Genomic DNA, 23,236 nt, shown 5'->3' with positions numbered 1-23,236 from the left:
AGCATAATGATTACCGTCTGTCACTCTGTCAGTTCCAGATTGGTGAGCAGCACATTTCACCACGGCCAATTCTTTAGGTAATTTAATCGCTTCAAGTAATTCTTTCACATATTGTCCATTTTTGATAGGAGTTCCTGAAGAAGTCATGAACTCCCTTTGCATCCAGAGCTGGCCAACATTGTGCACAACCCCGTAACCATACCAGCTATCAGTGTAAATGGGTACTCTCCAATTTTTCCCAATTTTGCATGCTTTTATTAAAGCAATCAATTCGGCTACTTGTGCAGACTTGACTCCTGGTAAATAGGATGCTTCGACTATATTCGATGCATACATGCAAAAGCAGCGCTTAGTCCTCCTTCCTCATGGCGCATACACGAGCCATCTACAAATAACTCATGTTCTAGGTCTTTTAAAGGTTCTTCCTGTATGTCTGCGCGAGATTTAGTACTGAATTCAGTTAAGACGATACAATCATGTTCGACTTCTTCTCGGACTTCCTCAAAGTGGGAGTTTATCAATAAGGTTGCTGGATTTAGAATAGTGCATCTCACTATTGTCATGTTTTCTGAACTAAGGATAATTCTTTCATATTTAGTCATCCGACTAGGTGTTAAAAACAGTGTTAGGTGCTGAGTACGTGTTCGGTTTAACAGAATCACGATTGAATGTGGAACATACACTGTTACAGGATGTCCCATAACAATGGATTCACTTTGTTCAAGACTCCTGCATGTTGCAGCTACTGCTTTTAGACAACCTGGCAGTGCAGATGTCACAGGGTCCAATGTTGCAGAAAACTATGCTACAGGTCGTCGCATTAACCCATGGGTCTGGGTCAAGACTGCAAATGCACAATTGTCTCTTGTGTTACAAAATAGTGCAAATTCTTTTGAATAGTCAGGCATCCCCAATGCTGGAGCTTCACACAGACTGTTAAGAAGGCAGTCATGCTTTCATCGTCCCACTCAACCGGATCTTTTGCTCATTTCTTTGTCATTTGAATCAGTGGCTTTGCAAGTACTGCAAATCCCACAATCCACTGCCTGCAGTAACCTGCAACTCCGAGAAACATTCTGATTTCTTTCTGAGTTTGGGGTAATTTCATGTTTTGTAATTATTTTTATTCTTTCAGATGTCACTCTCCTGACCCCTCTCTCTATCTTGTGTCTGAGATATTTGACTGAAGTTGTACAGTATTGCAATTTCTCTGAAGATACTTTATGTCCCCCTTTTGCTAAATGGTTCAGCAATGCAATGGAATCGATCATACAATCATTTCTTGTTCTCGATGCCAACAATAGGTCCTCGATATACTGCACCAGGACAGATTTTCTGGGCAGTACCAATGATTCAAGGCACTTTTTCAAAATCTGATTAAAAATGAATGGACTTTCCGTGTGCCCCTGAGGGACACGATTCCAAACGTAAACATGGTCGTCAAATTTGAACGAGAATAAAAATTTGCTATCTGGATGTAGCGGGATGGAAAAGAAGGCATGGTATAAATCAATTACAGTAAACCATCCGCTCCCCATGGTATTTGATACAAAATCACAGCTTGATTTGGTACTACTGGGCAACATGGGATGACAATTTTATTAATTTTACGGAGGTCTTGGACCACCCTGTACTTTCCGTTTGGTTTCTTTATGCCAATTAGAGGTGAATTACATGGACTGCTCTTTATTTCTCAGAATACTTTGTTCAACCAAATGCCCTATTTCTAGTGCAACTCCTGCTTTTATTTCGGGACTCATTTTGTATTGTCGAATATTTGGGTAAACTACAACTTTTTTCACTGTCACTTTTATGGGATCGACATCTGCCATTATGCCTACTTCTTTTCCCGAAATATCCCATACATCAGGATTTACGAAGGTTTTTAATTCTCCTAGTAAATCTTCTAGAGTCATCTTTTTAACTTCTGCTTCTCGTCGACTAGCATGATTTTATACACTCCATCTTCATCGGGGGTTTGTATTTCCACACCATTAGGTGTGCAAAAGATTGTGCAGTTCATTTTGCACAGTAGATCTCTTCCTAGTAAGTTTACAGGGCTAGAATAGCATACTACAATTTTGTGCATTTCTCTGAAGTTGCCAATACAAACTTCTATAGGTTCTGTGACAGGAGTCCTTATCTGTTTATTAGAAACGCCCACTACCTGGATCGCTTCTCCCAAGAGGGGTAGGTTTGGGATGTCTGCTGTTCTCACAGTAGAACGGGTAGCACCAGTGTCAAACAAAAAAGTAACATAATTTCCCTCCACTTTCCCTTCAATGTAAGGATCTGACTGATCTACCGGTAAGGATGCGCCAAGTACGCAATCCTCTTCCCCCCCCCCTCTCAGGCACCGTTAGTCTTCTTGAAACTCAAAAGATTTGTCCTGTAAAAGAAACTGTGGAGTTACCGTATTTTTCTTACCTCTTCCCTCCCGAAATCCGATGTCCACACTGTATTTTGGTTGACTCACAAAATCTGGCATAGGGGCTTGAGGTAACTGATTCTGTATTACCTGTTGCGGCTGTCTCATTGACACCTCATTCTGCGTCATGGATTTAAATTTTGAGTTTGGACATTATTATTCGTTTCTCCAATGCCCTAATTTTCCGCACCCATGACAAGGAAACTTTTTTTTTGCCTCTTCTCTACTCATTTTCCCTCTGGGTTTGCCTCCACTTCCTTCACCTTGGCCTTCCCCTCTTCTCTGATTATTGGCCTGCGGACTTAATTGAAGTTCCTGTTGCTCTACCGTCTTTACTTGAGCCCACATTACTTTTTCTTCGAATTTCTTTAGTTTATGATCTATTTCATCCTCACAGTATTTTGCATACGTGAGAATTTCATCGACTGGCTTTGTTTGCCAACACAGTTTATGTTCTTTAATCGTTTGGGAGATTTCAGGTTTTATTCCAGACACAAACTGATAAATTAAATGTGTCATGTCTTTCTTATCAATATTTTCTAAACCACTGCACTGTTTAAATACCTGCAAGAGGCATTCATAATATGCATGTACAGATTCATCTTTATTCTGGGTAGTTCTGTCTATTTTAGTCCAATCAGTTTCTTTTGGAGGAATCTTTCCCTTTAAGTAAGTTAGCACCTGATTGTATTTTTTCATCACCTCCCCTGAAGGTGCTCTTGTCTTTGGATCTCTAGGGTATTCATCATTAGGCCAGTCGACTGTGCATTCAGACCATAAATCAGCTGGAACAACGATGTCAAATAAACCATCTAAATCCTTTAACAGTACTTTCGACACTTTCACAAACCTTTCGACTTGTCGATACCATTCTACAGGTTTTTCTCTGAGCTTTGGGAAATCATTAGTAAATGATCAAATATCCTGTCGGGACCATGGGACATATGCACTTCTCTTATCGGACACAATCTTTCAACTTTTTCTGCTTCTTTTAGTAAATACTCAGAAGACGCTTTATTTGCCTGTGCCTCTTCCTTTTTCTTTATCCATCTAGCTTTCCATTTGTCTAGATCTCCCCATTTTTGCAACAACAACAACAATTCCTTTATCTGCAATTAACAGCCTGACACATTCATATTTTCCAAATCTTTGTGAGAAAATTCAGCTCTATACGGTTTTTGCAATACCTTTGATTTGTCAATGTCAATTCCCATTTCCAAAGCCAAATTAATTACCTTTTCATGATATAGTTTTGTATTGCGAGTAATACTTCTGCAGATAAACAATAATTCGTCTTCATCAAATGAGTTCAGTCTGTCCAATCCCACAATCCCACATTTCCTGCTACCATTTCCTCTAATTCCACCCTTAATTTGAATATGTCCAATACCCTTGACTGTGATTTAGGCTTCTCTATGTTTCAAGTCCATCTATCTAATTCTTCTGGGCTTACTACAGTTGCATGTCTCGTTTATGAGGATGTTTCAATCTGTACCCCTTTTGAACATGGGGGTGTAATTTTCCTGATCGAGTCACTTACTGGTTCTTGTATAGGTAAATCCATTAAGGAAATTAGCGACTCACATTCACTTGCTTCATCATCAACTATTAGGGTTTCTTTTCTTGGCTGAACTATGGGTGTAGTCAGAACGGGAGTTTTAGAATTAGCTTGCTTACCTCTATATAAAGGAACTACGGGACCTATAGTTACAGGTATTGTCAGTGCTTCAGGACCTGTATTTAACTGTGAAATGTTCTGAATTAATTCACTACGCTGTTTATGAAATGCGTTACTTACCTGTAACAGCAGTTATCCAGTATTGGTGTCTTTCATAGATTCACATGCCTGAATCATTCCCCGTCGCTGAGACGGGAGCCTCCGGTACATAAAAAAGTAATGTCCTAAGGACATACATAGAGAATATAGGCCTAAGGGCCTCCCCTTTTGGGGCCTTTCCACGTCCTTATGTAAAAGGACCGAACTCTCATCGTTAGCCAATCAGCTCCGACCTCCTTCTAGAACCTTCCCGGGAGGAGCCTCCGTCCCTCAGATTTTCGTACGCACCCAGCTAGGGTGTCGCAATGTAGACATAGAGGTACGTGAGTCCTTACCGGGGAGGCGGGAGGGTTGCATGTGAATCTATGAAAGACACCAATACTGGATAACTGCTGTTACAGGTAAGTAACGCATTTCTTATCCAGTATTTGGGTGTCTTTCATAGATTCACATGCCTGAATCAGAGTAGCCAGCAGTTATACATGCATAGTGGTAAAGCACATTCTCACATCTAGCAGGCCTGCATAGATTACAGACAACATGAGAGAAACATGGTAATATACAGTCATGCATATAGCAGAGAAAACCATGAGGAATGTGCATACCTGGATGGCGGGACGAGGTAAGGCTCACCTTATTGGAAGAGATGGCGCAGCACCGCTTGTCCCACTGCAGCGTCCTTCTGCAGTTCGATGTCCAGGCAGTAGTGCTTGGAAAAGGTATGCGGGGACTTCCATGTCGCCGCTCGGCAGATGTCCAGGATCGTCACTCCAGCGAAGAGCGCTGCTGACGTTGACATCGCTCTGGTCGAGTGGGCAGCCACTCGGTCTGTCAAAGGCCGTCCGGCCTGATCATGGCAGAAAGCAATTGCTGAAGAAATCCAGCGTGAGATGCTCTGTTTTGTCAAGGGCAGCCCCATTCTCGGGTTGCTGTAGGCTACAAAGAGTTGAGAAGACTTCCTGACGTCTTTGGTCCTGTCCAAGTAGAATTTGAGACACCTTTTAATGTCCAGGGAATGCAGCGCCCTTTCCGCTGCCGTGGAAGGGTCCGGAAAGAACGACTTGAGGACAATTGGTCCGTTCAGATGAAAGTCTGACGGCACTTTCGGAATGAATTTAGGGTTGGGCCTGAGTACCACTCGGTCGTGCCTGAATTGGAGATACGGTTCCTGAATGGACAGCGCCTGAAGTTCGCTGACCCTTCTGGCCGACGTCAGGGCTAGCAGGAGAGCCGTTTTCCAGGAAAGATGCTTGAGCGATGCCCGGTGTATGGGCTCGAATGGGTGTTTCATCAATTGGTTTAGCACCAAGTTCAACTGCCAGGTTGGAGGAACTTTCCGAGGCCTCGGAAAGGATCTGTAAAGGCCTTTTAGAAATTGTTTCACCAGTCGACTGGACCAGAGGGAGGGTCCCGATGGGGTCCTGGTGAACCTAGAAATCGCAGCCAGATGAACCTTAATGGAGGCGTGAGCCAGTCCCGATTGAGCCAGGTGCAGTAGGTATGGTAGCAGCTGTACTGGGGTGACCCGGAGCGGGTGTAAGTCGTGTTCCGAACACCACACGCAGAACCTCTTCCACTTCAGCGAGTAGGTCTTGGTCGTGCTGTTCGCTCTCGCCTTGGCCAGTACTGCCCTGCAGTCCTGCGGTATGTCTAGCTCCCCGAACTCAAGGTGCTCAGGAGCCAAGCCGATAAGTTGAGCGAACGGAGGTTCGGGTGGTGTACCTGGCCTCCGGACATTGTCAAGAGGTTCGGGAGTTGTCGCAGGTGAATCGGGGGCCTGGTGGATAGGCGAAGAAGATCCGAGAACCAATGTTGTCTCGGCCAGTACGGAGCAATCAGTATCAGCGTGCACGGTTCCGTCCTCATCTTCCGGAGGAGCCTCGGTATCATCGGGAACGGCGGAAAAGCGTACGCAAACACGCTGGACCAGCCGATGGAAAAAGCATTTCCCAGCGACCCCCTTTGGGGATGCCAGCTTGCGTAGCTTCGGCATTTGGTGTTCTCCGCCGTCGCGAAGAGATCGATCCTCGGGGTGCCCCATTGTGAGAAGACGTGGGCCACCGTGTCGCCGTTGAGCTCCCATTCGTGGGAGAGAGAGGTCTGCCTGCTGAGGGCGTCCGCGATAGTGTTCTCCTTCCCTGGAACGTACTCCGCCTTGAGGGAGAGGCCGTGCGCCACCAACCAGTTCCAGATTTTTTGCGATTCTCGTGAGAGAGAGAGAGATCGCGTTCCCCCTTGTTTGTTCAGGTAGTGCATCGTCGTGGTGTTGTCTGTTTTGACGAGCACAGGGGAAGAGCCGATGCGTGGCAGGAAGGCCTGTAGAGCCAGGTACACTGCCCTCAGTTCCAGGAGGTTGATGTGTAGTTGTGTTTCCTGGGCGTCCCATTTGCCGCTGACTCGAAGGTCTAACAGTACTGCGCCCCAGCCTTCCAGTGAGGCATCGGTCGTGATGACCAGTGGTGCCGGCGGCAGGAGGAACGGCAATCCGGCCGTCAGGTGAGTCCTGTTTCTCCACCACAGCAGGGCCTTCATGATGGCCGGCGTGATTGTGAGAATGTCGTCGAATGAGTCTGAACACTGTTTCCATTGTCTCGCCAACGCTTCCTGTAGGGGGCGCATGCGGAGCCTGCAGTGCGGTACGAGGAGAATGCATGAAGACATCATCCCTAGCAAGGAGGTGAACGTCCGGACCTTGATGCGAGGCTTCTTGGCCACCGCCGTGGCCAGAGACAGTACTTTGCAGATCCTGTCCTCTGAGGGGAAAGCCTTCGCATGCTCCGTGTCCAGGGTTGCCCCTAGGAAGGTGATCCTCGTTGACGGAGTAGTGCATGATTTTTTGAGGTTGATCGTCAGACCCAGCTGTTGGAAAAGAGCGCTGCAGGCGTTGAAGGAAGCCAGCGCGTCCTCCGGGGAAGGAGCCTTCACCAGCCAGTCGTCCAGGTAGGGGAACACCTGGTGACCCCTTTGTCGCAGGAAGGCAGCCACGGGCGCCAAGCACTTTGTGAAGATACGTGGGGCAGATTTGAGGCCAAACGGCAAGACCTTGAACTGGTAATGTCTGCCCGCTATTTCGAACCTTAGGTATTTCCTGTGCCTGACGAGGATGGGGACATGGTAGTAGGCGTCCTGTAAGTCTAGGGAGACCATCGAGTCGCCTCTTTCCAGTGCACCCAGGATCTCCTGGATTGTGACCATCCGGAAGGATTGACTCCGTAGGAAGGCGTTGAGCGCCCGGAGGTCTAAGATCGGCCTCCACTTGTCCCCTTTCTGTTGGACCAGGAAGAAGTGGGAATAAAAACCCTTCCCTTTCTGGGAGTCCGGGACCTTTTCGATGGCTCCTTTGACCAACATGGCAGCGACTTCCTGGAGAAGGAGGTGCAGGTGTCTGTGAGTACGCTTCAGTGGAGGGGTGTTGGGAGGGGTGTTGACCAGTTCGAGGGAATGTCCAAATTGAATTATTTGTAGTACCCACCGATCCGTAGTGATTTTTCGCCAATTGTGGAGGAAGTGGGTCAGTTTTCCCCCAATTCGAAAGGATTGAGACGGTGGTGGGACTGGCTGGAGTAAGTGGTCACTGGCGGCCGCCAGCGCCCTTCTTGGCGGATTTGCCTCTGAAGGACGATCTCCCATAGGATGACTGTCGGGACTGTTGTTTCTGCTGGGGTTGGTTCCTGTTGCCATAGGAATAGGACGACCGATTTTGGTAGGAACCTCTGTAGGAGTACTGACCTCTGGAGCGGCCTCCCCGAAAGGATTGGTTCCGGGACTGGAGGGAGCCCAGAGCCCTCGCCGTGTCGGTGTCCTTTTTGATGGCCTGGAGTGCCTCGTCTATCTTCTCCCCAAAGAGGAATTGCCCATCGAACGGCATATCCAGCACCTTAGATTGGACCTCCTGCCGAAAAGACGTCGCCTTGAGCCAGCCCTGGCGGCGGAGCACGGCAGCCCCTGCCAACTGGCGGAATCCCGTCATGGCTGCGTCGATGGCGCAGTCGATAATTTCAGCCGCGGAGTTTTGTCCTTCCGCCAGAAGAGCTTTCACCTCGTCCTGGACCGTGGCCGGCAGGCCTTGCAGGTAGGGAGCTATGTCTTCCCATAGCTGGCGGTTGTATCGGCCCAGGAGGGCGATGGAGTTTGCCACCTTGATGGACATGGCGGATGTGGTGGAGAACCTCTTGCCTATGGTGTCCAGCTTCCTTCCTTCCTTGTCCGGGGGCGCGGACAGCGGCGAGGAGGGGTTTCGGGATTGTTTTTGGGCCGCCTGAGTGACAACCGAGTCCGGTTTGGGGTGGCCGGTCAGGCAGGCAGGTGCGGAGTTCGGGGCCTTATATTTTTTGTCTAGGCGCGGAACCACCGCCGGCACCGAGGCAGGCGTGAGCATCAGCTTCTTGCCCTGTTCCCATAGAAAGTCTATCAGAGGAATAGACTTGGCCGATTTCTGTGTGTGCTCCTTGAAATCATGGAGGAAGCATTCCGTTTCCGCGGATTCCACCGCCATGTGAAACCTCCTTGCAGCTCTGTCCACCAGTTTGTGGAAACCTCCCACGTCCGCTGCTTCAGAGTGGCGTGGTCTCGGGGATGCCGGGGCAGACGAATGGTGTGATGACGCAGCATCGGCATCGTCGTCTCTGTGGTCCGAGGCGACGTCTTGCACCTCGCCTTCCTCTAAGTCCGTGTCATCCTCCTCGCTTTCCGATGAATCCTCCGCCTGTGTTTGCGGTCGGAGTTGGCTCCGAGGACGGGCCGGGGGAGCGGAAGGGTGCGAGGCCGACGGTTGCGCTTGGGTGACCGGAACCTGGGCACCGCTGTCTGCGTCCGGGAACCTTCGTTTATAGTCCTGCACCAGGGATTTCAAATCGTTGACCAGAGACAGTGGCAAACAGATCATCGGGGTTTTCACCGTGTCTACGGTCAGGGAGCTGCCTTGATACGTCACTCCGTCCCGGATCTCTTGGACGTCCTGGTGTTCTTCGTGAACCTCCTGTTCTTCGTCCGACTCCTCACTCTGTAGTGTGTCTTGTTCTTCCTCGGGTGCCAACTCCACCGTTGGGAGAACCGAGGGCGTTGGACTCGAGTGAATAGAGACTTCGACCAATCTCGATTCTTTCCAAGATGGCGCCGGGGTCTCTTCCGACGACGTGCGTGAAGATGGCGCTCCCGCCAAGCGTGCCGGTGATTTGGGCACCTCCGTCAGGGTCAATGGTACCAAGTTTTGCGGGGATAGGGGTTTCGCCGCCTTACTGATGCTAGGGTCGTGGACCTGGGATATCTTTGTCGAAGGTGTGGTTCTTGAATTTGACTTCGACTGTTTAGGAGACGAACTTGACTTCGATGGCTTGGGTGACGAGCCTTCGGTATGAGGTGTTTTCGGCGAAGGCGTACCTGAAGATTTAGACCTCTTAGGTGACGCGGCCTTCGTATTGGATGAAGGTTTCAGAGGAATGGTCGAGGAGACCGGTGCGCCTGAGGACGCAGTGGTGGTCGTCGTGGTCGCCGTGGAGGGCGATGAGGCCGTAGTAGTCGACACAGTGGTCGTGACTGAGGTGGTCCGCTTAGTAGATGGAGCGGGCTTCTTGAACCTCTGGCCATCCTTAACAGACACGGAGGAGGTGGTGGAGCGTGCCTCCGAAGGCTTCCTGTGCGCCTTCTTAGGAGGAGTGTCTGTCTCTCCAGGGGACTGCACCCTGGGTCTCTTCTTGGAGACTTTGGAGGTCGCGGAGACACTACCCTCGGAAGATTCCAGAGTGTCTCGGACCTTAAGCCTGTCGAGCCATTCACGAAGGCGAGTTTCCCTTTCCTTAACCGTCTTCTTTGGGAAGGCTCTACACACCCTACACTTGTCAGTGACGTGGTCAGGGTACAGGCAATATAAGCACAGGTCGTGCTTGTCCTCCGCTTGAATCCGCTGCTTGCCGCAGGAGGAGCAGGCCCTCAGGAGGGCTTTCTTCTGTGAGTCCGCCATGGACGAAGTTTTCTTATTAGATTCCGACATGTAGTCGATGCTAGGATGAAATCCTTTTCGTACAAAGTGAACTTCGGTGAAGTTTGAGACTTCGAATTTTGGAAACCTGAAGAGCTCAGGTTGGAGACTCCCTAGCACAACGTGCGGTAGAAAATCTGAGGGACGGAGGCTCCTCCCGGGAAGGTTCTAGAAGGAGGTCGGAGCTGATTGGCTAACGATGAGAGTTCGGTCCTTTTACATAAGGACGTGGAAAGGCCCCAAAAGGGGAGGCCCTTAGGCCTATATTCTCTATGTATGTCCTTAGGACATTACTTTTTTATGTACCGGAGGCTCCCGTCTCAGCGACGGGGAATGATTCAGGCATGTGAATCTATGAAAGACACCCAAATACTGGATAATTAAAGCTTCCTTTTCTCTCTCTTGAAGTACCTTTTCTAATGAGGTTTCATGTATAACCTGCAGAACTAAAGGTGGTTGTAAAAACGGAGCACTAGGAGTAACTCTATGAGTTTCTTCCTGGTAAGGTGGCAGATTTTTCATGAACAAGTCATCTAAATAATCATCATCCGAATCACCACTAGTCATTACATTTTTCCCTATACTTTTATTTCCTGACGGTTCTTCTGTTGTAAAAACAGGATGTAAAACTTTCACTAGCATGGACTGTCTCCACTTTTTCATTTGCTTATCTCTTGTCTCTTTTGGAAATCTGGGATAAAACTTACTCCAATTCCTGTCTCTTCTTGATCTGTTTCGCTCAAATGCCTCTGTCTAGCACACTTCTAGAGCTTCATATTGCGTTAATTTTGGTCTGGGATCTAACTTATTCATACGGTTTCTTAAATTGTACAAAATTCTACCATTGAAGGTACCATGTTCTGGAAATGCCAAAATACCGTCTTCCTTAGAGTACTCAGTTCTTTAACCACACACGTGTGATAGCCCCTTTCTACCATCATGTATGATGCGGGCGTATTAGGTGGTGGAATAATAATCCCTTCTCTAGTTTTGATATTTTTATCTTTTTTTAAATAATTCTTTATTCTTTTGAAAAGCGACATCTTTCTCTTTTCTCCGTAAATGATATAAGGTCTTTCTCTAATTTGCTGTTCTCTCGCAAATCCTAAATATTTTCTATCAGGACGGTTCCCTATAAATGCTGGATCTAAATGCCACATATACTACTAATTTAATTTTGTAGGAAATGTCAAATAATTCAATTAATTCAGCTTGTTTACTTTGCAGAAATATTTCTCCAATTCCAGTGCGTTTCTCAATTTAAATGACAAATGAGACTTGAACTTACAAGCAGTGTTAACCAATAATTGCGCGGCTTTTCTGTGACGTGAATCTCACTCTCTGCACTCACCCCTCCTTTACAATTTTCTCACCGCTACACACCCGCTGTTTCTACCAATCCCAGCGCAGCTCTCTATAACATCAGTGCAGCACCCAAAACTGACTCCCTCCTTTGCAAGGTAACACGACAATTCAATTTCTTTTCAAAATTCAATTACATTTCATTAATTGACAACATGAAAACATTCGCTACTGTGCCTGATTGACTAAAAATAAAGAAAAGATCATTTCTTTCACAGCGAGTAAACCTAATTCCGTCTACCCTTCGTACACTGCGAGTAAACTACCTTCCGTTTACTCTTCACTTAAGCAAAAAGAGCCTGCTACTCCTTCAAAATGACCCTTTCTAGGTGACATAAGACCAAAGTTTCACCAGTGAACTCCTTGCTATCAATCACTCTCACTTTTACACTAGAAAAATAAACCCTAACTAGTGCTTCGAGTTTTACCTAACTTTACGCACCTATTTCTCAAGGCAAGCAACCTCACTGCAGTGTGGCTTCTATTTACCAACTGCTTCTTTATCCCGGGATATTCCAGACAACATTTAACAACATGAAAGCAGTTTTGATTAACACATAAATCAATAAACAATCAATAATCAATACTCAATAGTCGATACACAACTAACTACCTATTATTAACTAATCCCTAACCATACTACTGCTACCAAGAAAAGTATACTGATAGAGCGCGCAGGGAAAAGTTTTAAAACCTTTATCTATGTAAGATTTTCTGAGTCAAGTGAATAAAGACCACAATCTTGTGACCAAAAAAATTAAAAACAAGAATATAACCAGTAGGACATAAAGTTTGTAAGAAATCACAGTAACACCTTTAGACATTGGTACATGGCAAGGGTGGGAAAGGGAAATAGCACAAGGGCATACCACATGGATTATATTTACCTAGAATGGTGCAATGACCAATCCTGGCTACGGGCTGGGACAAAAGCAACCAGGACCAGGCTCCCAACTAATCAGGTGCCCAATGGACAAGACAGGTGCAGATCAGGACTAGTGACCTCAGCTAAGTGCAACGCCAGCGTCACACCTTCTCTCTAGGAAAAGCCAATTAGTACACCGACTGGGTAATCGATTCTTCTGACAGAGTGCTCCGCCAGCACCTCTGTTCTCAATCACCTATTGAGTGCGTTGGGTCAGTGACAGGTCAGCTATTTGGATAAGTCGGACAATTTCTCTATCTAAACCTACCTTAGTTATACCATTTCGAGGGCAACGTACCACCCCTAAATGTTGCAAATCTATGTGTTTCCCTTCAGTGATTGGTTGGAAAGACGAGGAGCGGTCATCACACCATACTAAGATGATGTAATTTCAGTTTGATTCATATTGATTAAATCTCCACCCACAATTTACTTACCCATGACTTTATTCCGCCCAACAATATTGGTATACAAATCATATACATTGTATTTATTTGAGTCTTCTTGCTTCCTCTTTAGAGGTCAGTAGACCGGGTTCCTAGGAACATCGTGGGTAAGAAGGGTGTTAGCAGGGTTTAAATGCCAATGCTTCAGCAATTTCAGAGTAAGAGAGGGCATGTGAGGCATCATCCAAGATGGAGGACGAAACAATAGTCAGGCCCAAAATACGAGCTAGTAGCAAAGTCAAAAAGAAATATATTAGAATATAAAAATAAATGAATGCACTGTATACCACTTAGCTCTACTCTAACCCCATTACTTTATTTTAACTTGTGCATTAATGGTTAGTCAGAACGAACAAGCTTAGTACAAGCTGCAGCATAAGCATTAGCATGTGAAACATAGAGCAGCCATCTTTAGTTCTAGTGCGCAGAAGCAAAGATTTCCCACCAAGCAGAGATGTACGTCATGCCACGTAGATATGACAGACGCATGCGCAGAAGGTTTCCCGCGGTTTCGGCGGCCATATTTAAACACTTGAGTTAAAATTAGTAAATGCACATAAGGAAGCTTCCCCTAGATACTAGAAATGTTGTGTAGTGCAAATATTAGTAAGCAAAACATGTTGGTTAATATATTACAGGTTATTTAGAGAGGGCTGAGTACGAGCAAGTTTCGGTATATGTGAAACCTTGCTCCATCAGAGCCAGTAGTGATATATGGGCCAAATTTTCCAGGGTGCGTCCACTTAAAGGAAAGATAGGTTGCAGGGTATTTAAATATGTATATAACCCTCTTCCAAGATGTAGATTGTGGTAACAGCTCATACAAAAACAAATGATGAGTTTCGCAACAGAAATCCAGGTGGGGTCTAATCAAAATCGTCGCCAATTGTAATGATGACTCCGCAGCATTGATACCATTTGCAAGAGTTTATTGCAGATAAGGAACAGGTGAGAGCCAGGCATGCAGCTTCCACTCCAAGGCACGAGCAATAACTGAATGTCTTGGACTGAACCAACCTTGGAACACAAAGGCATTCCATGTCTCGCTCCACGCCAAGCTCATAAATAAAAGCACAATACAACAATGCCCCTTTACGTTTCTCTGTGTCTTCTGTATTGGCTGATGGTGTTCCGTCATTTTGAGCCCCCTTCATGCCTCGCAACGGCCCACACTCTTATCACAGGCCTCCGCAGTGCTCAGTAGTCAGGTGTGGTGCTGGATTCAAACGGGGAAGTCAAACTTCTAATAGTGAGTCCCTAAATAAGACTGCACAGTCTGTAGAGCTCGGATTGAGGCCCTTGGGATTTATTTGAAGGGAGACTTGCAATAAGATACACACATCGTTTCTATGTAGAATATGAATCTGGTGCACGTCTGATCTTATCTGTGTTCTCAGCCATCCCATGCCACTATTCTGAAGGAAGCTTCGTGTGCTTCGGCAGGCTTCATGCTCCCTCGTCAAGAGCTGGCCTTTAGGTCTGCTACTCAGCGACGCAACAAGGAAAAAGCTCACCTATCCAGTCGCTGTGCTCAATTTGAACACATTGCTCTAGGGACTGAAGCATATCTGTTACAGTGACACGGTAAAGGGCAGAACAAATTGTAGACACTACTGCCATAGTAACGTTTCACCAATTAACAAATCAGTCCACTATAATCGAGAGCGGCAGCAGTTTCACAGGTATTGAAAAAGGTAATCCTCCATCTCTCCCAGTGGCTGCCTCACTTTGATAACAAGACGTGGCGGTGTGGATAGCACTGGTGCTTGTTCTGCACTGCCATATGTCAGCTATACTCAGGGTCACTGAAATGATGTGTTTGTGTGGGCACGGCGTTTTTCGTATAGTTAGGGATTTGCCCATTAGTCACAGAATCTATCATCTACTGTATAATCTGCAGATTTGAACAGAAAAATATTGTTTCTAGCTGAGACGGCTCATAAATTACTAAAAACGCAGCAGCAGCACATGTTGCTGCACGGTGGATGGCCCTTTGCAAAGTTTCACTGGTTATCTTTCTGTTGCTTATTACTATATTTGGGAGATAAACCAGCACTAATGATGTGCTACCTATGCCCAGACACTGTTAAGTGTAAAAACGAGAAAAATATTAATACTATCTCATAATGTACCACGTTATGCAGCATAATTTGCCTTTTCTTGCCGCTTAATTTCGTTAGCCCTACCGCATAATTTGGCCCTCTGCTGCTGCATAATTCCTGTGGATCTGGCTATTCTTCAGTTACCCCCAGGCCTCGGTTCACAATGAATACATGCTGGCAGCGTACTACTTTAATCAGAATGATACCAATATATATCCAAAAAACACAACTTGTATGTTTTGACGCATATAATTTAACTCTCTTTTGCAGCTGCCCACAAGAATGGTATTATGTTTCTCTACAAAGTATTGATATTGCTGATTAAAGAGCTACTCAAACAATATTAATTAATGCTTTATAGTATGGTACCTACTGTTGCTGGCCCTTAACTTTACATATGTCTCTATGTTAAATTGCATGGTCCTACATCCTCGCAGTGAAAAAAAAGTGAACTTATTAGTCCTACAGTGCTATTTGGTATTCGTGTTGCTAAAATCCTTGTACTCACTGAAGGGAGCACACAATATGGGGCCACTTAGCAGCAATAGCTTGCCGATCCACCCATCATATAATGCTGTTGTATAGACTACATAGGCCGTCATTATTGCAGTTTCCCTACTCTGCAGTGCAGATTAGCTGTCCCATGTCATCTGACACTCCTTTAAGCTCATCTGCTATGCTGATAAAATTAATTTGATGGTAGCGATATTTCACATTTATTTACAGCATTAAATGTTTCCAAATAAAACTACTTAAGTATAACTAGCATACTCTAGGGTAAAAAGTGTAGTCATTATTCCTATATCGTCTGAGCCTCACTCTTGCTCCCTCCGTGAGCTGGCCACCAAGTGTCTTTTTTTGTTTAAATAAAAAATAAAAAAATGTAAATTGATAAAGCGCTTTAAGCCACACAATGGTTGGTGCTTACCAACTGATTCAGAAGGAAGTTGGCAGGCTGCTCTACTCCTCCACAGCAGTCCATATATCCATTCCACTCCACACCACACAAATCCACGCCACACAATTCCATAACTAACCATTCCAATGCAACCTACATAACTCTACCACATGGGTAAAAACGTTGCCATAGACAGCGCCAATAGTTGTAACTCCAGAAAATGCAAGACCGATTGCTTTGCAAATGCTTGTTATTTCTTATGCACTTTTAATGCCTGTTACAAATGAAAGCAAAACACAAAAAAGCTATTGGCTTTATCAATGCTTGTTCAAATTACACGGACAAGCCTGTCTGATGCAGATTGATCACTTTCAGCAGGCTTGCATATGGTGGATCCTAATGTAAACTCTGATGTGGTCACTATTACAACACCTATAATATTAGTAGCTATGGGCGATTTTTATTTAAAATAAGCCAATGGCTATCACTACCAGTAGTCCCCACCCATAGGGTTTGGATGGCTACCACTACTAGAATTGTCTAGCCCATATGGGGGTGGATGGCTATCACTACCAGCAGTCACTACTCATGGGGGGTGGCTATCACTACCACTAGTCCCCACCCATAGGGGTTGGATGGCTACCACTACCAGCATTGTCTAGCCTATAGGGGCCCTGGATGGCTATCATTACCAGCAGTCCCTACTCATGGGGGGAAGGCTATCACTACCAGTAGTCCCCACCCATAGAGGGTGGATGGCAACCACTACCAGCATTGTCTAGCCCATAGGTGGCTGGATGGCTATCATTACCAGCAGTCCCTACTCATGGGGCGGTGGCTATCACTACCAGTAGTCCCCACCCATAGGGGTTGGATGGCTACCACTACTAGCATTGTCTAGCCTATAGGGGGCTGGATGTCTATCACTACCAGCAGTCCCTACTCATGGGGGGTGGCTATCACTAACCAGTAGTCCCCACCCGTAGGGGTTGGATGGCTATCACTACTAGCATTGTCTAGCCCATAGGGGCTGGATGGCTATCACTACCAGCAGTCACTACTCATGGGGGGTGGCTATCACTACCACTAGTCCCCACCCATAGGGGTTGGATGGCTACCACTACCAGCATTGTCTAGCCTATAGGGGCCCTGGATGGCAATCATTACCAGCAGTCCCTACTCATGGGGGGGGAGGCTATCACTACCAGTAGTCCCCACCCATAGAGGGTGGATGGCAACCACTACCAGCATTGTCTAGCCCATAGGGGGCTGGATGGCTATCATTACCAGCAGTCCCTACTCATGGGGCGGTGGCTATCACTACCAGTAGTCCCCACCCATAGGGGTTGGATGGCTACCACTACTAGCATTGTCTAGCCTATAGGGGGCTGGATGACTATCACTACCAGCAGTCCCTACTCATGGGGGGTGGCTATCACTAACCAGTAGTCCCCACCCGTAGGGGTTGGATGGCTATCACTACTAGCATTGTCTAGCCAATAGGGGGCTGGATGGGTATCACTACCAGTAGTCCTTACTCATAGGGTGGGGGTGGCTATCACTACCAGTAGTCCCCACCCATAGGGGCTGGATGGCCACAACTACCAGCATTGTCCAGCCCATAGGGGGCTTGATGGCTATGACTACCAGCAGTCCCTACCGATAGGGGGGATGGCGATCACTACCAATAGCCCCCACCCATAGGGGGCCGGATGACAATCACTACCAGCAGTCCCTACTCATAGGAGGGGTACCATCACTACCAGTAGTCCCTACTCATAAGGTGGGGAATGGATATCACTACCAGTAGTCCCCACCCATAGGGAGTGGATGGATACCACTACCACCATTGTCTAGCCCATAGGGGACTGGATGACTATCACTGCCAGCAATCCCTACTCATGGGGGGGGGAGATATCACTACCAGTAGTCCCAACCCATTGGGGGTGGATGGCTACCACTCCCAGCATTGTCTAGCCCATAGGGGCTGGATGGGTATCACTACCAGTAGTCCCTACTCATAGGGTGGGGGTGGCTATCACTACCAGTAGTCCCCACCCATAGGGGCTGGATGGCCACAGCTACCAGCATTGTCCAGCCCATAGGGGGCTTGATGGCTATCACTACCAGCAGTCCCTACCGATAGGGGGGATGGGGATCACTACCAATAGTCCCCACCCATAGGGGGTGGATGGCTATCACTACCAGTAGTCCCTACCCATAGGGGGTGGATGGCTACTACTACCAGCATTGTCTACCCCATAGGGGGCTGGATGGCTATCACTAACAGCAGTCCCTACTCATGGGGGGGATGGCTATCACTACCAGCAAACCCAACTCATGGTGTGGGGGGATGGCTATCACTACCAGTAGTCCCCGCTCATAGGGGTGGATGGCACCACTAACAGCATTGTCTAGCCCATAGGGGGCTGGATGGCTATCACTACCAGCAGTCCCTACTCATGGAGGGTTACCATCACTACCAGTAGTCCCTACTCATAGGCTGGGGGATGGCTATCACTACCAGTAGTCCCCACCCATAGGGGCTGGATGGCCACCACTACCAGCAATGTCCAGCCCATAGGGGGCTTGATGGCTATCACTACCAGTAGTCCCTACTCATAGGGGGTGGATGGCTACCACTACCAGCATTGTCTAGCCCATAGGGGCTGGATGGCTATCACTACCAGCAGTCCCTACTCATGGGGGTTGCCATCACTACCAGTAGTCCCTACGAATAGGGTGGGGGATGACTATCATTATCAGTAGTCCCCACCCGTAGGGGATGGATGTCCAGCACTACCAGCATTGTCTAGCCCATAGGGGGCTGGATGGCTATCACTACCAGCAGTCCCTACTCATGGGAGGGGGGGGGGGTGGCTATCACTACCAGTAGTCCCCACCCATAGGGGGTGGATGGCTACTACTACCAGCATTGTCTAGCCAATAGCGCGCTGGATGGCTATCACTACCAGCTGTCCCTACTCATGGGGGTGTGACTATCACTACCAGTAGTCCCCACCCATATGGGTTGGATGGCTACCACTACCAGCATTGTCTAGCCCATATGGGGCTGGATGGCTATCACTACCAGCAGTCCCTACTCATAGGGTGGGGGATGGCTATCACTACCAGTAGTCCCCACCCATACAGGGTGGATGGCTACCACTACCAGCATTGTCTAGACCATATTGGGCTGGATGGCTATCACTACCAGCAGTCCCTATTCATAGGGTGTGGGATGACTATCACTACCAGTAGTCCCCACCCATATGGGTTGGATGGCTACCACTACCAGCATTGTCTAGCCCATATGGGGCTGGATGGCTATCACTACCAGCAGTCCCTACTCATAGGGTGGGGGGTGGCTATCACTACCAGTAGTCCCCACCCATACAGGGTGGATGGCTACCACTACCAGCATTGTCTAGACCATATTGGGCTGGATGGCTATCACTACCAGCAGTCCCTACTCATAGGGTGTGGGATGGCTATCACTACCAATAAAACCCACCCATTGTGGGTGAATAGCTATCACTACCAGTAGTCTCCACCCATAGGGGATGGATGGCTACCACTACCAGCATTGTCTAGCCCATAGGGGGCTGGATGGCTATCACTACGAGCAGTCCCTACTCATGGGGGGGGGGGGGGGGGGTGGCTATTACTACCAGAAGTCCCAACTCATAGGGATGGGGGGATGGCTATCACTACCAGCAGTCCACACCCATAGGGGGTGGATGGCTACCACTACCAGCATTGTCTAGCCTATAGGGGGCTGGATGGCTATCACTACCAGCAGTCCCTACTCATACGGTGGGGAATAGCTATCACTACCAATAGTCCCTACTCATAGGGGGGGTGGCTAACACCACTAGCATTCCCACACATATGGGTTGGAGGCCAAACATACACACCCTACCACCATGGCAAGATTATGTATTGGGTGGAAACTGCCTGCAACAGTGACACTGAAATGGAACACATACTGTAACTCGCATCACAGTTGTGACCAAAAGGTGAATGTGGGGTCCAAAACTCCAGAAAATGTGGTACATTGTGGTAATGGGGTTTGACCCCCTCACTGCAGTGACCAAAAGGTGAGTGTGGTGTCTAAAACGCCAGCATATCAGGAACATTGTGTTAATGGGGTTAAGCCCCTCCTCACTACAGTGACCAAAAGGTGAGTGCGAGCTTAAAAATACCAGTATCTGCAAGCCAGCATGTAGGATTCCTGGTCCTAACGCCACAAGGAATGTAGTAGCAAAGTAGTGGTTGTGTTGCAAACAAACCTAGACCTGTTGAGTGAAAGATGTTTGTGTCGTCTAAAAATGCTCTGTCATGTGCAGAGAAGCATCATACATGGGGGCGGACAATGCCTCCAATGTCCAATTAGACAATGTAAGAAGTGACCATTATAATGCATACACACATATGCTCACAAACAGACACACATACTAAGGAATCCTGTGTTCTTCAGCTTTCAGGTGATCAAGACCCATACCATGGCAGTAATTTTAAACGGGAATTTACCTGACTGACCTGGATACTTGGAACTCTGTGCCCTTCCTAATTACTGTGATGAATTGCGCCCTGATGAAGGAATTCCCTATTGTGGCACTATTCCGAAACGCGCGTCGGCGCTTTTTCTGTCTGTTTGATGAGAGTTTCTAGTTGGTTGAGTCAATATGAATGTATGGGTTTGTGAGCAAGTTTGTGATTGGTAGAATGAGTGAGTGATGTATGTGCCTCTTTTTATTGTTCTTCCTGTTCCTGGGCTGATGTTGCATGAATTATATGTAGTCCTCATTCAATGAATTATGTATTTTTGTATTTTGCACATCTGACAGAGATTTTTCTATAAATATAAATGACAATAAAATTATTTCAATATAATTAGCTGTTCTTTGGGCATTCTATATTCTTGGAACTGTTTAGTTTTTGACATTATTGGGAACTGCCTTTTCATGTTGTTATAATTAAGTAATGGGACAACTAACCATGATTGTAGGAGTCCCAGGGACAGTAGGAAAAAAACCTACAACCAACATCCAGCCAATAGCCCACAAAGCTATACCAATGCATGGGTGCAGATGCTCATACACAACCAGCCAACCTCACACTGCATATCGAATAAAACATGTGTGTGTCTCAGTGTACCCAGGCTAGTACGGCACACATGATGTGGGGCTGAACTCCAATGAGATATATGTGTACACAGTGCAATCCAGAATTTTCACATGAATTGGGTACCTCTTTGTGGGCAATCAGGTATTGTTAGATGAGTGGGTTCACAACAGACTCATGTGACATAAGCTGGTCAGAACAGCAACCAACACAGCAAGAGACAGACCCACTCCATTCAGTACCCACAAGGAACCTACATTGTGGTGACAGTAGCCTGTATGATGACCCCTCTGTGATGACAAATTTGGATTTTGCCCATACTGTGCAGCACAGTCACATGTGCGCACTGTGTCATGTCGTGACAGACCAACTTCCATCACACTCGCACACAGAAAACTCACTGGGCATGTCCTGTAATTTAAGGCCACTATGTAGGTAGGGGCCTAGACATGAGACAACTCACATATGCCCACTCTCAATACCACACACCTTGATCTGCACCAATGTGCATCAGCTAAGCCCACATGGACTAGTGACATTGCACATGCAACTATGACAATCACAGGGGTGGAGAGGTGCTCCAAGGTGTAAAAAATCATCACACATGACAAGTCAACAACCCTTGTGAATGTCTTCCACACTGCATAGTATGAGATACATGTGCATGACGTGAAACATATCTGACACATTGGGATCCCTGTCACAGTTCCAGACCAATGAAGAGCCCTAGGAGACCCACAAAGAACACATGTTGACATCATCCGACATAGAAGGCTAGGATCTGATGAGTGTGAGCTGTCACACACGCATACAAGTGACCCAGTCACAGAAAGACACCACATGGTGAAAACAACCTGATGTTGGAAACACAAAAGTACCTTGGTGAATCCTGAATATGTCCCATGTGTGTTTGCCTACATTCCAGGCCCTTACATCAAACACACCCACGGATGACACCCGAATGACCAGTTGTTTTCCATGCACCTACATCCCAGAAAACCTAGTTCAAAGATGTTGGATAAACACAGGACAACTCAGCAAGCATCACAAACAGGAACATCTGCAGGGAATATAGTCTGTGTAAAAAAAGGGAAGGTAATCCACAGAGACATGCTCACAGAACACAGCACATGGGCTCAGTCAATGTCACAGAATAACACACTGCCATGAGGTGACTCCACTCATGTGTAAGGTCAGCTGTGCCAAACGTTGTCTGTGTAGGGCTCCGTCATGTCAGCATAAAACTTGGTCATTGAGCCACCAATTACAACACCCTGAAAGCTCTGGTCACATCAGCCTGTGTACTGGAGTGACTCTTAAGTTATCTGCATAACATCAAAACACATCTATAGCAAGTTGCACTGATGACACAGGTTACTTGTTTATCAGTGATGTGCTAATTTGCATGTCCAATGGTAATGGGCCCACAGTCAGGAAAAAGCACAGATCTAAGCCCAACATATGTGCAACAGTGTAAGCCAAAGATGTGAAGTCATGAAAAGAAGGTGACACTCCATGTTCCAAGTAATTGGGTTCATGACTACCTCGATCTGCAGCAAAGGATGACATGACAAAGGATGAGATGGCAACATACTGTAATGGGACACATTTATCATGGACCACATGCATTCCATCCTATCAACAAATCACTTATTTTCAACAAACACAATAGCAACAGCAACTTAATGATACTCATCAGCAACATCATGTTCATTAAATGCAAAACTATCAAAACACTAAAAGTAGCTTTATTCAGCTTGCAAAAATAAACATTTTGATACCATGATCAATCCAAAGGCCAATGGCCAGTACATTACAATTGTCCGTTTCGTGTGACATATGACCACTCGCCACACATTGCTTGCCTGCACTGATACAGCCAGGGGACATCTATCCTTGGAGGGGCATACATAGGGGCAGGCTAGGCACCACAGGCACATGATCAGGGGATAGCAGTATGGGGCAGGGGAGGTATGGTGGGTGCAGGAGTGCCAGTGGCAACTGCAGTGGATGTGTCTGATACAGTGGGCGCCGTCACCACTGCAGTGCCCAAGTCAGACTGAGTGGACGGGGTCTCCACTACAGTGCCAATGTCCAAAGGTGTTGTTTGGGGCCCAGATGAAGTGTGTAGGTCAGATAGGGGAGACACGGTCTCCACAGCAGTCGTATGAACAGGCTGAGGGTATGAGGTTGG

General features: G+C 47.0%; 1 protein-coding gene across 2 annotated transcripts in view; it reads left to right on the top strand.

Moving 5' to 3' along the window:
• The window catches only part of LOC147725374 (uncharacterized), a 2,508,159-nt gene that overhangs the window by 1,752,324 nt on the left and 732,599 nt on the right, over nt 1-23,236 (top strand). Inside the window, exon 18 of one of the 2 annotated variants that reach the window (XM_086964052.1) lies at nt 20,396-20,480. The exons of the other annotated variant lie outside the window; for it this stretch is intronic. Coding sequence (XP_086820178.1) covers nt 20,396-20,452 — 57 coding nt within the window. The 3' untranslated portion in view covers nt 20,453-20,480. Of the gene's footprint in view, nt 1-20,395; nt 20,481-23,236 lie in introns of those variants that run through there. 2 annotated transcript variants of the gene reach the window in all.

This window comes from Lissotriton vulgaris, chromosome 3_2 (assembly GCF_964263255.1).
Source record: "Lissotriton vulgaris chromosome 3_2, aLisVul1.2, whole genome shotgun sequence".
Lineage (NCBI taxonomy): Eukaryota > Metazoa > Chordata > Amphibia > Caudata > Salamandridae > Lissotriton > Lissotriton vulgaris.
This window is presented reverse-complemented; position numbering and strand designations above follow the sequence as displayed.